The 14397-nt window shown below is 39.3% G+C and overlaps 1 protein-coding gene across 6 annotated transcripts in view; it reads left to right on the top strand.

Annotated features, from left to right (window-relative positions):
* Positions 1–14397, top strand: part of LOC146583472 (protein diaphanous homolog 3-like) — a 170647-nt gene that overhangs the window by 63464 nt on the left and 92786 nt on the right. For all 6 annotated transcript variants that reach the window (XM_085272160.1, XM_085272127.1, XM_085272117.1 and 3 more), the window contains 5 exons: positions 296–391; positions 2597–2691; positions 3461–3562; positions 5920–6159; positions 9810–9939. In XM_085272160.1, coding sequence (XP_085128286.1) covers positions 296–391; positions 2597–2691; positions 3461–3562; positions 5920–6159; positions 9810–9939 — 663 coding nt within the window. The remainder of the gene's footprint in view (positions 1–295; positions 392–2596; positions 2692–3460; positions 3563–5919; positions 6160–9809; positions 9940–14397) is intronic.

The following is a 14397-nucleotide window of genomic DNA, read 5'->3' as shown; positions in this document are numbered from 1 at the left end:
AACAAAGGCTTGCGGAAATATTTTGTGAGCCTGTTAGAAATAGCTGACATGTTAAAAATTTGACATATTTACACTTAATGGAATATTTCAACTCAGCAAATAAATAAATATAATGCATCTGAACTTTCTCCACCACCTAGTTAATCTTTTTGCTGTTGTTCTCTTCTTTATGTTGTACTGATATCTAAATGTTATAATTGTGCTGTTTCCAAGTGTGTGTGTTTCATTCATGCTTCATTTGTCTAAATTCTGCTTATGTGTGGTGGCTGCAGTTTAATATTTCTGTCTTTATCAGCTAAAAAAGAAGAGGAGGATACAGAGGATAAGAAATCCATAAAGAAGAGAATTAAAGAGCTGAAGGTGCTCGATCCAAAGATTGCACAGAATCTGTGTAAGTATTTGTTTCCTTTCTATCTACTCCTAAAAAAAAAGGCAGATTTATATACATTTATAGAGAAATTTGGTATGCTTTACACCTTAGCATGTTGCTATGGCAATTAATACACACAGACAGTTCATGTGAACCTGGCCTTTGCCACATATGACTCATCTCTTCACACGGACCTAATTAACAACGTTAAAGATCCATTAAGGAAAGAAGGAAAAAATAACTTCTCTCTCTTTCTTTCTTCCTTCCTTCCTTCCTTCCTTCCTTCCTTCCTTCCTTCCCTCCCTCCCTCATCTCTCTCATGCATTCACACACGCATGCTTGGTCTGAAAATGACGGTTTAAAAAACACCCGGCATTAATGAGGATCCAGCTGATCTCTTAAGCACTCTCAGATCTTAGCACCTCATTGGCTTATATCACATGGAGCTGTGACCTTTGTTTCACGTATTAAAAGAAAATGAGTCTAATCAGCCCAGTAACAGTGATAAATCATGCAGCAGAAATTAGAGAGCAAGGGGGAGGGGAAGGGGGAGTTGGTGGTTTATGTGGTCCACCATAGGAGGTAAAGAGTCTAAAAGCTTTGATTGAGGTTTGAGAAGGACTGAGAAGGGGTTTTATTTCTGTTTTATTTCTGTTACTTGATTGATGCCATCACTGTTAAGATACTGAGATACAGTGCAAATTTATTCTGCCTAATGAATTGTACTAAAATTTTCTCATTACCAGTTACAGCCGGGAGCTTATATCACAGTCGTGTCACATTTTACGTATGCTTTAAGAAGAGAAGGGCTAGTTTGTCAGTAAAACCTCAACCTAATATATACAGGTTTTAAAAAAAAAAAAAGATTCATCATTTATTGGACGTGTGTTTAAACTTCAGTTTAATCCTTGCACATGCTGTTTCTTTTTAATTCTTCTCAGTTATGTACTGTGTAGTAGTTGGCCTCCTGAAGTCCTGTGGGACAATTGGATACGTGCTCGTGGTTGTCGTCTGTGGTGCTCGAGAGGCGCCTCTTGTGACTGTAAAGTCCCATGTGGGAGTTGAAGTCCTTCTGGTCCTGTTCACAGGAATAAGAGATGACTAGTCTTTTAAGCTGACTTTTTTAGGCCATTTTCTCAAACTGTTGTCTTTTAAAGCCCTGCAGGGCCTTCTGGATTTCAAGCTGCAGGTGTTTCTGTCTCTTTGTAGCTTTAAAGTCAAGTGAACGCACGTCTTTGTAGCATAGCAATCCTGTTGGTTGTCCACACAGGAGATCTTTGGTGAGGCTGCTATCCCTTTATGTGATACTTATGCCAGGGATAGAACATGCCTGGGCAACTTGTCTTTCCAAGAGTTGCAAAGTACTAAGCAAACACACCACTATAAAAAGATTTCCTGGTGAGTCTGTGTGTATACTTTTTGGGTTTTTTTTGTCCATCTTCATTTCATCAGGCTTGCCAGGTGGTTTTCAACACCATGTAGGGAGGTCTCTCTCTAGGCACAGGGTGTCTGAGAAACAGCACACTGAGGGATATGAATTCATGGATGGGCTCAGGTTTTTGGGATTCTATGGTGATATGAGAGGATATCTTGGTTCATAACATTTGTCTTTGTAACTTGATTGTTACGCCAAAGTTGGTGCTCAACCTGAAATAAAAAGTTATTATTTCTGTCCCCACAACTTTAAAAATGATTTAACCCAGTAGAGCAAAAAAGTGTGCAAAACAAAAGGTACATTCTCGTTTTCAAAAGTTCATGCTCTCCTGTATATGCATAATGTAATGTTGTAACATACTTCACATACACACTTACATGCAGAACACTCCAAAGTGTTCAACCTAAAACATGCTCAATAATTTTAAATGATTTTTTTTAATGTGTTTCTGCTTGTGAGACTAATAACTAGCCCTGACGAGGCATGCACCATACCTTTGCTAGTCCTAACTCTTGCTTGAAAATATCATGGTTGCTAAGCCAATACATTTAAAATTAAAATCATTTTTTTAAAGACAGAAAGAAAAAATGAAGACATCGCTGGCTGAGTGGGTCAGACTAACCTGTTTCATAAGATTTGTGTGTACTGTTTTATTTCGCATTGTTCTTTTTTGTGTGTGTTTGGTTGTTTTTTCTGTTCTTTTATGACCAACTGTCTCATATCTCAACATTACAGCTCAGCTGTCAATCTTTTCTCCATTTGCCACATCTCTCCCCCCCTCCCACCTGTAGCCATCTTCCTAGGCTCCTTCCGCATCCCTTATCAGGAAATTCGACGCATGATAGTGGAGGTCGATGAAGAGCAACTCTCTGAACCTATGATCCAGGTATGCTGTTTAATGAAGCCATAGAGCCTCCGTTACTTTAGTGGATGACTTTCTCGTTCCACCCAACTCTGGACCTAGCTAGCTGTGAGATAAAAGAGAAAAAAATATTGAAACTAGTCAATGCTCAACTTTTCACCTTGAGGCTGGAAGTATATTTTTAGTTTTGCCCTTCTCCTACTCAGCTGGTCAGGTTCAACTCTTTGTCTATTGTCTTGATTAGTTGTCTATCTTAAAACAGCATGTAGCCCAAGGCTAAAGCGTTGGGCATCTGTAAAGCCTGCAGTACAGCAGGTGTGGAAACAGTTGGTGAGCACAGGCAGTATGTCAGTAAAAAATAAATAAGCACTTTGCTGATGTTTAGCTGAATTTTTTTTTGTTTTGTTTTGTTTTGTTTGTGTTTATAAGTGCTTTACCAGCTTTTTGGCTATAACTTCAATGTGTTTATGCCATCTGTATACCTCACACTTGGCACTGACTTACTCTGTTCATCCAATCCATCTGTCTGTCCTTCCATGTATGTGTCAATCTCTGTTTTTCTATCTTAACAACAATTCAATGGACCAGTGTGGTTCATTTCAGTTGTATCTACTGTATAAAGCTACATAGTCTTTGCTTGGTAATAAGATATTTTATCATAGTAACAAAGCTCACCACATGGCTGAAACACACCAACAGAGACAACGCCAAACAGAACAGCAGCAGGTTAGCTGTCTGTAAATTTCTGTATATCCTTCCCGCTTCTCACTCCCTTTCTTCCTTTTCTTTGTAGAACCTTGTAAAGCACCTACCGGAGCAGGAGCAGCTTAATGCGCTGGCCACATACAAAAATGAGTACTCTAATTTGTCAGAGCCTGAGCAGTTTGGGGTTGTGGTGAGTACACACAAATGTACAACACACACAAACATCTGTCAACTTCCCACCAACTGCAGATATACAGCACAAAAATGACCTTTCCTTTATATTTCCTTATTTATTGCCGGAAGACCTCAGACAGTGTGCCTATTATCGTTGACGATGCTATTAAACACAAGTGTATTAAGAATTAAATAGTTTATCAGAGCCAAAAAATGCATATTTGGTGTAATAAAACGTAATATTTGAATGTTTTAGTCAAGTAAACTTGTTTTGTATTCTTTCTCGGCGTCTTATTTCAATGAAAACACACACAGAGAACACTTTCATGTAATTATCATAATCCTGAGCTCTTTAAAATTCTATCTTTTAAAGCCTTAAGAGGAAAGATGGGACACCTGTGGACTGGTGCACTAATTTATGCACATTAAAGAGCAGCACTTCTGCCTCATTATGTCAGCATCATTTTCTTAAAGACTTTTCAAAGGAGGTTTAGTCAGAATTATGCATGAGAGGTGTCATTTATGTATTTTTATTTTTCTACCTAGCGACCACCTTATGGACAAAAACATAACTCATCTTTTGTATCTTGTTCAATGAGGAGACGAGAAAAAAGGAGAGCCTGCTTATATAATGAGGTTGTGCTACTCGTGTGGGCCCACAAAAGCTCAGATTCAAAGGGATTTTTTTAATGTACTTTTTTAATATTTACCATTGTGTAAACATTCACTTTTTTATTTTCAGTCAACACCACTTTCAATTGATCTTTAACTCAGCCTTGTGCGCAGTAGTATTTTGTTTTCAGGTCTGTCTTGCCTGTTGTAAAAGCTTAACACAAGGTCACCACCATAGTTGCTGAGTATTCCTGCAGCTACGTGAATAAGTTCACTGTTCTTTGTGACAGTAAGTTGAGGAACTAAAGCGCTTAATCTCAAAATATAAATTTCCACATAACTCATCTATATCAGTCAATGAAAGCATATTTTAATGTCTTTAACAGAAGCCATATGCATGCCTGTAATTTTTTGTAAATCACTTGCAGTTAATGATTATTCCGCATCACTCCTGAAATCTGAGGAATGTTTATTAGTATGTGCATTCTGCTGGCTGAGCTGTAGTTAAAATCCTCGGGACTAATGCTTTTTTTCATCTTTGATTTTATTTGTTGTTGACAGTTGATGGGAATATTTATTACATGCAAGTTTTCAAAATATTTACTATAGAGAGAGAGAGGGAGGGGGGGGGGGGGAGAGGGAGAATCTTTAAATTCAGTGTTAATGTTCTGACACTTCAGATAAGGATATCAACAGAGCTGTCTTTTCCTTCTCACTATCACCTCATGGAAATAGTGTTTGGCAGTAAATGAGCTAGATTTTCCATAAGTCCACTCTTTTGTGTGTGTGTGTGTGTGTGTGTGTGTGTGTGTGTGTGTGTGTGTGTGTGAGTGTGAGAAACCATCTCCTCAACTTGTCAGTATAACCTCCCAGTGCCCTGTGTAGGCCAGTGGGAGCAGCTGCACACATTCAATTTGCAGATGATCCGGTGTGTTTTGCTCCATTTCTTCTTTTTCTGATTATTTTTTTCTCGTTTAAATATCTTTATCACATAATTCATCCCATCTCTGGGGTTCGTTTCAGCATTATGTTTTGTTCGTGTGGACCTTGCTTTTTCTTAATTCTGTTATATAATTCTATTCCTCTTTTTTTTGTTGCCCGCCCTCTCCTTTTATGTGCGACAAATACACGGACACAAAGTGCACACAGACCAGCACACACTGACTGAAATAGTCATTTGATAACATTACAGTAGCTATAATTAAACCCTTGATGGAGGACATCAAACCGCACAGCCAGCTGTTGTGTGAAACAGACAATTGGAACCTGCACCCCTCCCTCCCGCCGCACACACATACACAATCACTGTGCCGGCCAGGTCCTGGGCCCAATGCAATATTTTCCAATTTTCTCTAATTGTGTGAGAGTGGTAATCCAAGGCAGCCTATTGTATATTCCACCCCTCCACTGCCTGCCCTATATGGACACTAACTCCACAATTAACTTACCAGACCTGGGTCCCAAATCAAATCACTGCCAGCATCTATTACTACTGCCTAGCAACACTTTCCAACATGCTGGTTGCATAAATGTCTTTTAAATTAGATCGTCTGAATGTGAGAGTGTGTCAAATGTGTTATTGTAGTTATTTTAAGTTTGACTGTTCTTTGATGTGGTTTGCTCTCCTTGACATCATTTCCCATCCTTTTCTCATCTCCTTCCTCATTCTCTTTTCTCCGAATCCCTTTTCCCCCTACTATCCCTTTTCCATCTATGCCTTCTTGTTTTCTTGTTTCCACCTTGACTTTGTTGCCTCCCCAGATGAGCAGTGTGAAGCGGCTGCGTCCTCGCCTCAGCCACATCCTCTTCCGGCTTCAGTTTGAGGAGCACGTAAATAATCTGCGACCAGATATTCTGGCCGTAAATGCCGCATGTGATGAGGTCAGGAAGAGCCGCTCCTTTGGCCGCTTATTGGAGCTGGTGCTACTACTGGGGAATTACATGAATGCGGGCTCTCGAAACGCCCAATCATATGGCTTTGACCTGAGCTCCCTTTGCAAGGTAAGGGTTGAAATGCTGACCCTAATTTCAACTGTTCACACACAGTTTGTAGTCAGTCATCCCTTCAGTGTCAAATGTTCAACAGGAGTGATGCTAGTTCAATAAACTTTCTCAAGAGATACACAGCTGTGTTTGCAGTCAGAGTTCTGTAACAGAAATATAATTTATTTTTTACTGACCTCAACTAAATGATTTTTTAGGCCTTTAGTTGAAGCTAGCCTGATAGATTCTCCTTATTTTCATTATTGCGCTCTCATTTTATGTCCTCAAAAACCTTGAGTTAAAATGGTCATTTCCTATATGGATTGCTTTTTTCTGCCAAATGTACAAGCCAAGAGCGTTAACAGTGATTAGACTAAAGAAAGAATCGGTATACATTATGGGATTTATGTATATCTGTGTCTGTACCAGACACTACGTGTAGCGGTGTCTCTCTCTTTGGTCACCTTGTCTGAGCCTTATCAGTAAACTGATCCAAAGCAGCTGCTGTAATGAGACATTTTATTTTAAACCATTTCATTTGATTGAACACTATCAGAGTTTTCGTTATCATCTGGCCTCTATCAAAGCATTTAAGCCCACCGAGTACTTTAGTCTCATTCTTCTGCCCAGAAAAGATAACTGAAACTCAAACCACTATCCCTTTTGAAAGTTCACACAACTTCGCCGTGGCAATACTAGTGCTTCTTGGACAGAGACGTATCCAACACCTGTAACTCAGGATTTTATGCGGCATGAAAACAGAACATGAAGTTTGTAATAGTGACGGGAAGAATGGGGTGCAAGTCTCCTCCAGTGGTTACATTACAGCTGTTGGCACACCCACTGCAGTTTCCACAGTAACGAGCACTGCTGTCATTTGTCACTGCCACCTCTTTACCCTCCTAGACTTGGATGCTGATGTTCATATAAATACAAGTACAAAGGCAAACACTTGTACGAACATGATGGATTAGATGCATTAGGACAACAGTAATATCAGTTAATAGGAGACTGTTAAGGATTTAAAACAGTAGTTTCTTTTGTCTGCGTATGTTGTCTGAAGGAAGGTTTACGTTGTCACGGGCAGGATATATAGAGGAAGACATCTCCTTCGCGCCATACCCAGAGTTTGACAACTTAATTCCACGGCACACTCCACAGCACAGGAAAATTGCATCCATCCCAAATGTAAAAGGCAAAATGTTTACATTGTCATCTACGATTACCATCCATCTAAATTCAAAGAGGGACCTTTTGTGAGTGAGCACTTGCAGCTTTTATTAAAAAAAAAGGGGGGGACTGGGGAACAGAAATGAAAAGAGAGATGAGAATGTTTGATTAGAGGAGATAATACAAACATGATTAAACCCAGCGGGTCTGAGTACACTGCTGTCTACCAATAGATCACCTAGAGAGATGCACTGCAACACACTCTGCAGGAGGCATGTTTGGCAGGGATGCTGATAGACATCTTGGAATTAGCCTGTTTAATAAAAAAGGAAGAAGAACAAAGAAATGAGAAAAAAATCAATGATGGAAATTTATCAGGGAAATATAAAATATTTGTTACTTTTGGCAATAAATGGGCACCAAGTGCAGGGAGCAGGAACACATCTGCTACGTAATCACGAGACATAAAATCATGTGTGGCACTGTTAACACTCAGCATTTGTTAAGCTAGAGCTCAGAACTGCTTTGAGTAAGTACAGTAGATGAAGGACAATGACTTCTTTTTCCAATTACCAGACAGCATATTTAGCTACATTAGTACTTCTGATTTCAAGCATGAGTACGTCGAGCCCTGTGCTGAACCTTGTTTTTTGTTGCTGTTAGCATTAATCACAAAAAATGATCTAGGGAAAAGTGCACTTCTAACAGTAGTTTGTAGCTCTATTGCAAATTAGCTGCTCACCTACATCACATTAAACAACATGGAGACGCACCTTTGATGCTGCTTTCACCCTTCTTACTGAATAGCAAGTGAGCTCTGTACACATGTAGGTAGGTGTGCAGGTTTTCATCAACTAGTGATGCACTCACTTACCCAACTGACTAAGAAAAGAGCAATTTATTAAGCACCTGTCTTGCATTTAATAAATGGTAAATGGCCTGTATTTATATAGCGCTTTTCTAGTCCCTAAGGACCCCAAAGCGCTTTACATATCCAGTCATTCACCCATTCACACACACATTCACACACACATCTTTCACCCCTTTTAACTAGGGTATCCACAAAGTGTGGTTTTCATTTTGCAGCTCAAAATGCATGTGTATCATGATTCCTGCCATAGCGACGAATACTGTGAAACTAAGGCCAAAAAGATGTTGTTTACGTACCATACCCAATTTCTGTTATTATATGTTTCAACAAAAACGTTCTTTGACTTTGCCCATCAAAAGTAAAAATTGCATCTGGTTTAAATTTGTCTGATGTACCTTTTAAGGGTCGGGCCCTTGTGAAGGGGCGCACCGCCTTTCGGCACTCTTGCAAAGATTTGATCGCTCCCTGAAAGCCCCTTTCTAACAACCTGCATTTGTGTATTCGCAGTGCGTGTGCTTCTGTTGTGTCAAAACTGAAAATGTGTTACAAAGCAGCAGTGCGCTCAACTCTGAATCCTAAACATGGATACGTTGCCTGGTCTAAATAAAATGTGAAAGCACACAGCATAGCGGCATGCATACTTCCTAACACGTATTAACTATTAAGACGAACGTGTTTCATCTGTAAGCTGACATCAGGACAAAGTGGGGTGCGCAGTGAGTGATGATTGTGTTTTAAATGCGCTGCGGTGAGGTGCGCAACTCTTGTCACCTGTGATGATCTTCAGTCTAGACATGCACAAGATTTCCAGGAGCAATTCAGATGTAACAGGAGCACCGGCAGCGCTGCATTTCAGAATCAAATGACCTTGAAAGAGAGAGAATTTAAATTTAAATTGGCTAAGGCTTTTGTATTTATGTGCAGACTTGGAAAAACTTTTTGATCCTACCTCGTATAGATGTAGCCTTCTAAGGGCTGCTAACAAAACCCCGGCGTTGACCGCATTTTTGAACCAGAATTAGATCCAAGAGGAAGAGATGATTGCATGCAGTTGTCTTACCACTTGTTTATTTATTTTTTTTAATGTATTTTTTCAATTTTATGTTGTTATAGATGGATGTACTTAGATATATTTCTAACTGTGCTTGTGCTGGATAAATCATGCTGTTTACATTACTGAGGGTGATTTAAATGTTGAATATGGGTTGTGCGCACTTCTCCATAAAGTGAGTGTTTTAGACCTGCTTTATACTCTAAAAAATGATGAATATCCTAACCTTTAAATTATGGAACCTTTAATATGGCAGGTATATATGGTGTGTTAGAGAAACATGACATAATTTCTGACTTAAAGTAAGACAGATTCATCAGATTCAAGCATGCAAACACATTTATTTAGCAAGTGAACAGTGTGTGTGCTTAACAGGGTTTGACCTAACCTGTGACATTTTCAATAACACAAACTCTGAGCAACATGCAGAGTCACTTTTCCCCTGTTAGAGCATTTTTTTTTGCCCTGTGTATACGTTTTATTTTTCAATTTATTTTATTATTAAATTTGTTGTATTATTTACTTATTATTAAAAAAGCCACATAAATGCATATTTTATGTGTCCATGTTTTACAGCTAAAGGACACCAAGTCAGCAGATCAGAAGACAACCTTACTTCACTTCCTGGCACAAGTATGTGAGGACGAATTTCCAGACGTGGTCAAGTTTCTTGACGACCTAGAGCATGTGGATCGAGCAAGCAGAGGTAATATTCTTAAACACCAAGATGCAAAAACTTCTCAACTGTACATAATAAAACTGTTATTGGACACTTGTGATATATTTTCTAAGTCTCTAAAAGCACTTTTTTTTTATACAGTACAGAAGCCATTTTTCACCTGTTTACCAGCATGTAAGAGTCAGCTGCTACTTGATAATTTTAACACTCTCTACCTTCCACTTTCTCTGAGGTGATATCACAGTGCTGCTGTTATTTTGGTCCCCTGCTGTCAACCCAAGGTTTTTAGCTCTCCCATGGTTGCATGGTTTGAGTTTCATCTACTTCCTAGCTGAGATATTTCTAGTGATGTTTAACAGCAGAGATTTGGCAACTGGTCTTAATTGGTCATCTAAGATAAGAGTTACTATGAGGAAGCAATGGGCATACAAACTATTAACTTTTTTGATATTTTCTTTTCTGCAGTTAAAGTAAAAGAAGAAAAGGGTAATGATGGCATAATCTGTCCATGCATCTAAGCATGCTTAAATGTGAAGACTGAAGAATCTATTTAGAAAATGCCTGATATGTGATTGTGGCAATTAAGCACTTGATATAATAGTGATGATCTGGATGATAGTAAATGATAGGAGCGCTCAACCTCATTAGATAATGTGATATGGGCTTATGTTTTCACCTTTTGTCTTGCTAATGTGGAATTTACCATCTCACCTTACCTGCCCGATGTCCCTCGCTCACTCGCAGCAGTTATTATCATGCATTGGTTCTTGCCATGATTAACTTAGACTTTCCCCTCTAGATCATTTTTCATACCCCTTTAGTGACTTTATTTTCCAAAAAACAAACACCAGAAACACCTATAGACAGAAATGCATGAATCCATGAAACCCCTCTCTCCTGGTCTTCTCCGTTCAGTGAGTGACAACAAGCGGCAGTACCTCTCAATAAGATGTTTGCACATGTGCAGTGTTGTTTTTGTGGCTTGTTAGCCAGAAGGAGGATGCCCACTGAGAGAAAAGAAAAATAAGAACGACATACTGACACATACTGATTCCTCACAGAGTCATCGTTATCTAAGCAAATGAATACAGGACTACTGCACAGCTATTGTCTTAGGCTTTTGCCTGTTGATTTTGTTAGGTGACATTGTGATTATAATGTGTGATACATGTCTGTTGTTTATCTTAAATGATATTTCACTAATATAAAAAGACATTAGATTAGTATTATTTAGTTTGATATTGTCCTGTTTGTTTTTTAATAATATATGATCATAAGCAATGAAAGCTTGGCATCAGAAGGGCTACCTATACAGTGTTACCTAGAAAGAAGTGGAACATTCGTATGCATTCCTTTGTTTTACTTTGAGTTTTACTCTTAGCTTTCTGCTTCTGTTGCTCTCTCAGGGGATTGGATGTTTGTTGATTCTGTAAACATACGTTGTATTTTATCATTTTCATGTTTGATCTGTGCCACAGTCATCTCATGTGCACCGCTGTTTGATACAAACATTAATCTTCTTCTGTGGCATATCTTCAGGTTTGATGGCTTATGTTTTAGGTCATGTCTGTGACTGGGATTAAAAACATTTTTAAGTCTCTGTGTTGCTTTGAACAGAAATTGGCTGTATTGCACAGGTGTGCATGCAAACATGGGTACACACAAGTACAGAAGAAGTGCTTTGAGTGGCCAGCGTCTGTATAGTGTTGTAAAGGTCACAGCCAAGCAGGGACAGACTCAGTGGTCGGAGGAAACTCAGGCATGTCCTTTGTTCATATTGCCACAGGCAATTCACAGGAAGAAGCAGTTAGCCGCTGCCAATGTACGGCTTGTGTGTGTGAGGTCGCACTGTCACAGCGTGTTTCCTCCTGCTCTAAAGAAGATTTTACCCACTGCTCCATTCTCAGCAGGAGGGAGTGTAGGAAGGTGTGAGGAGGAGAAAACATAGGAGGATGAAAAGAAATGTGTGACTCTTTTTTTTTTTTTTTTTTTTTTTTTTTTTGGGTTTGTTTGTTTGGACTCCGCTCATCATAAAGATTTCAATTTTTTTCCCCCCTTGTTTTGGCGCTTTGATAATCTGTAGATAAAACACTCGACAGTAGTGTTGTTATTTCTCCCAACTGTGCTGTGTGTCCAGAAGGCTTTGGCCACGATGCAGAAGTACAAGTACAATCTCTACCTCTTTACTTCACTGGCCTCAAGCTGAGTTTATTTGCATCTATATAGATATGGACTGCTTTCTGTGCTTCTGTCTTTCTTTATGATTCTATAAGCTTAGGAGATGCATGCACCGTCTAATCTCTTCACATATTATATCCAGACACACAGATCCTGTCTCTAAGCCGTGCTGGTGAGTGGCTTCCTTTTCATCGGGTCTGACAACTACTTGATGGGCATGTACTCAGACTAAAAGGCTGCATTGCATTCATATACACTAGCCAAAGAGCTTACTTGAGCATGAAAACAAGGTTGAGCAGAGGTAGCAGTAATGATATGTTCTTCCTTTGTAAATGGTGCTGTCTTTAGACTGTAACACAACCCTTGTTTCCCACTCTGCCAGTCCTGTACTTCAGTTCAGGGATCCTTTCTTTCTGTCTTCTCATTTTTGCCAATTCTCTTCTTTTTAGACCTATAATCATTTCTCCCCCTGATATTGAGATGCACTCAGTCCCTGCTGCTTCACTCTATCAGTTTGCATGTATCTCTTTAACTGCCTGTCAATATTCGTCTATCGGTCCCCGATTGTTGCTCGGTCTGGTTCTTGGTCTTTGGGTTTTGCTTGCAAACTCTTTTTGTTTTAACTTCTTTTGCCTGTCACACCCGCAAACAGACACACACTTATAATAGACAGCAGCCGATTTGAGCAGTTAGGGCGGCTTGTTGAGTGATACTCGGTGCTGAGTTTGAAGTTGAAAGCAGACAAATACGGAGACATGTTAATGTGCTCAACCACTCTACTTCAGCTTGCAGCTTCAAAAACCGCCTGTCAGCAACATAAATGCTGTTTACTACTACGTACTGCTAAAAAGCATGTCTGCATTAGTAGAACTATGGATGTATGTGTAGTGAAAATGGAAAAGCTGTTCTGGTTATGGTCCTGGGGAATCTTTAATCAGTAACGCAACGATTCAGCTACACTGAGATGGCTCTCCAAAAATACTGTTCAAGCTTTGTTTTCTAGTTTTGTTTCATGCAGTCTAAACAATGAGCCTCAGGTTGAAAGTACTTAAAATGAGGGCTCTACAGTGCATTTTAATGTTAGTCCTGCACTGTTTTAAAGTGGTTCTGTAGATTGTACATTTTCAGATTCACCAAAACATCAGGCTTTTGCGTCAATTTTTTTCTCTCTCTCTTAGAATCCATTATATCAAAGGTGCTTATACAGTGACTGTGTGTGCGCTGGGGCTGTTTGTGGCTTGCATGCTCTACTCTTTCTCATTTATGGCATAGCAGGTTAGCAGACTAATAAAAGGATGTCAGTGGATTTTGACCTCCACAAATATTTCAATTGTTCTTCTTCCAAAATATCTTAGATCTGTCTCCGACTCCTCTGCACCAAAGAGACATTCAGGCCCCACTGCTCATAAAAATCACTCACACATAAATGCACAGAATAAGAAATCAAGTGCAAAGTGGTCAGTGAGAGAAAAGAAACATTTCCTACTGTCATTTCCTAAGTCTTGAGTTGTATACGGCTGACGTAAGCCTCTTCTGTTTTGAAACACATTTCTGTGTGTTTTCTTTAAAGTGAAGGATCCGATAAAAGCCAGTTTTCTCCTGAAGCATACTGTATCCCTGATTCACATATAGTCTGCCTCATCTTGAGTACTCTGTGGCTGGAGTGATGACACTCTATTGTTGCATTAAGGCAGATGACCTGTGGTGACATATGCAAGGCCTTATTTGCACGTACTGTGTAGAGATCCATCATAGTTCTTAGTTCTTCTCCTTGCTTTTTGCCCCGTGCAGAGCACCTTCACTGAGACATGTTGGTTCTATTTAGTATTTCTATTGTTGGATAGCAGCATTAAGTAAGTGTCTCCTGTTTGTATTATCCAAAGTACCCAGTGTCCAAAGTATATGGATCTAATTATGTGTTAGATTCTGTTTCTCTCGTAGGATAAATAATATAAAGTTCCTAGGTTTTCATGCATATACCCTTTTGTGTGAGGTTGCTTCTTCACAAAAGCCTGCAGATTGCAAAGCTAAGAAAAGATGAGATTCCTTTTTTGTTTTGCTTTTGTCTTGCCCTCCCTTGCTCCTTTCTCAGTTACCGCATCATCACAGGGCTTTAATCATTTCTATTAACAGACTGCCTGTCTGGCCTCTTTCCTCGTCTGAATGCTGCCCACACCTTCTTCAGGCGATTTTGGTTGCCTGGTAATGCACTGAGCTTTCAGGAGAAAAGGATTTAGAGTCAGATTATAATTGTTTATTCACTTTTTTTTATATGTAGCCACACTAATCATACTGGGTGTATGGATC

The sequence above is a fragment of the Mchenga conophoros genome, linkage group LG1 (assembly GCF_057382185.1).
Source record: "Mchenga conophoros isolate Kocher_MC1m ecotype Shallow Benthic linkage group LG1, M_conophoros_male_GT1.1, whole genome shotgun sequence".
In the NCBI taxonomy this organism is placed as follows: domain Eukaryota; kingdom Metazoa; phylum Chordata; class Actinopteri; order Cichliformes; family Cichlidae; genus Mchenga; species Mchenga conophoros.
This window is presented reverse-complemented; position numbering and strand designations above follow the sequence as displayed.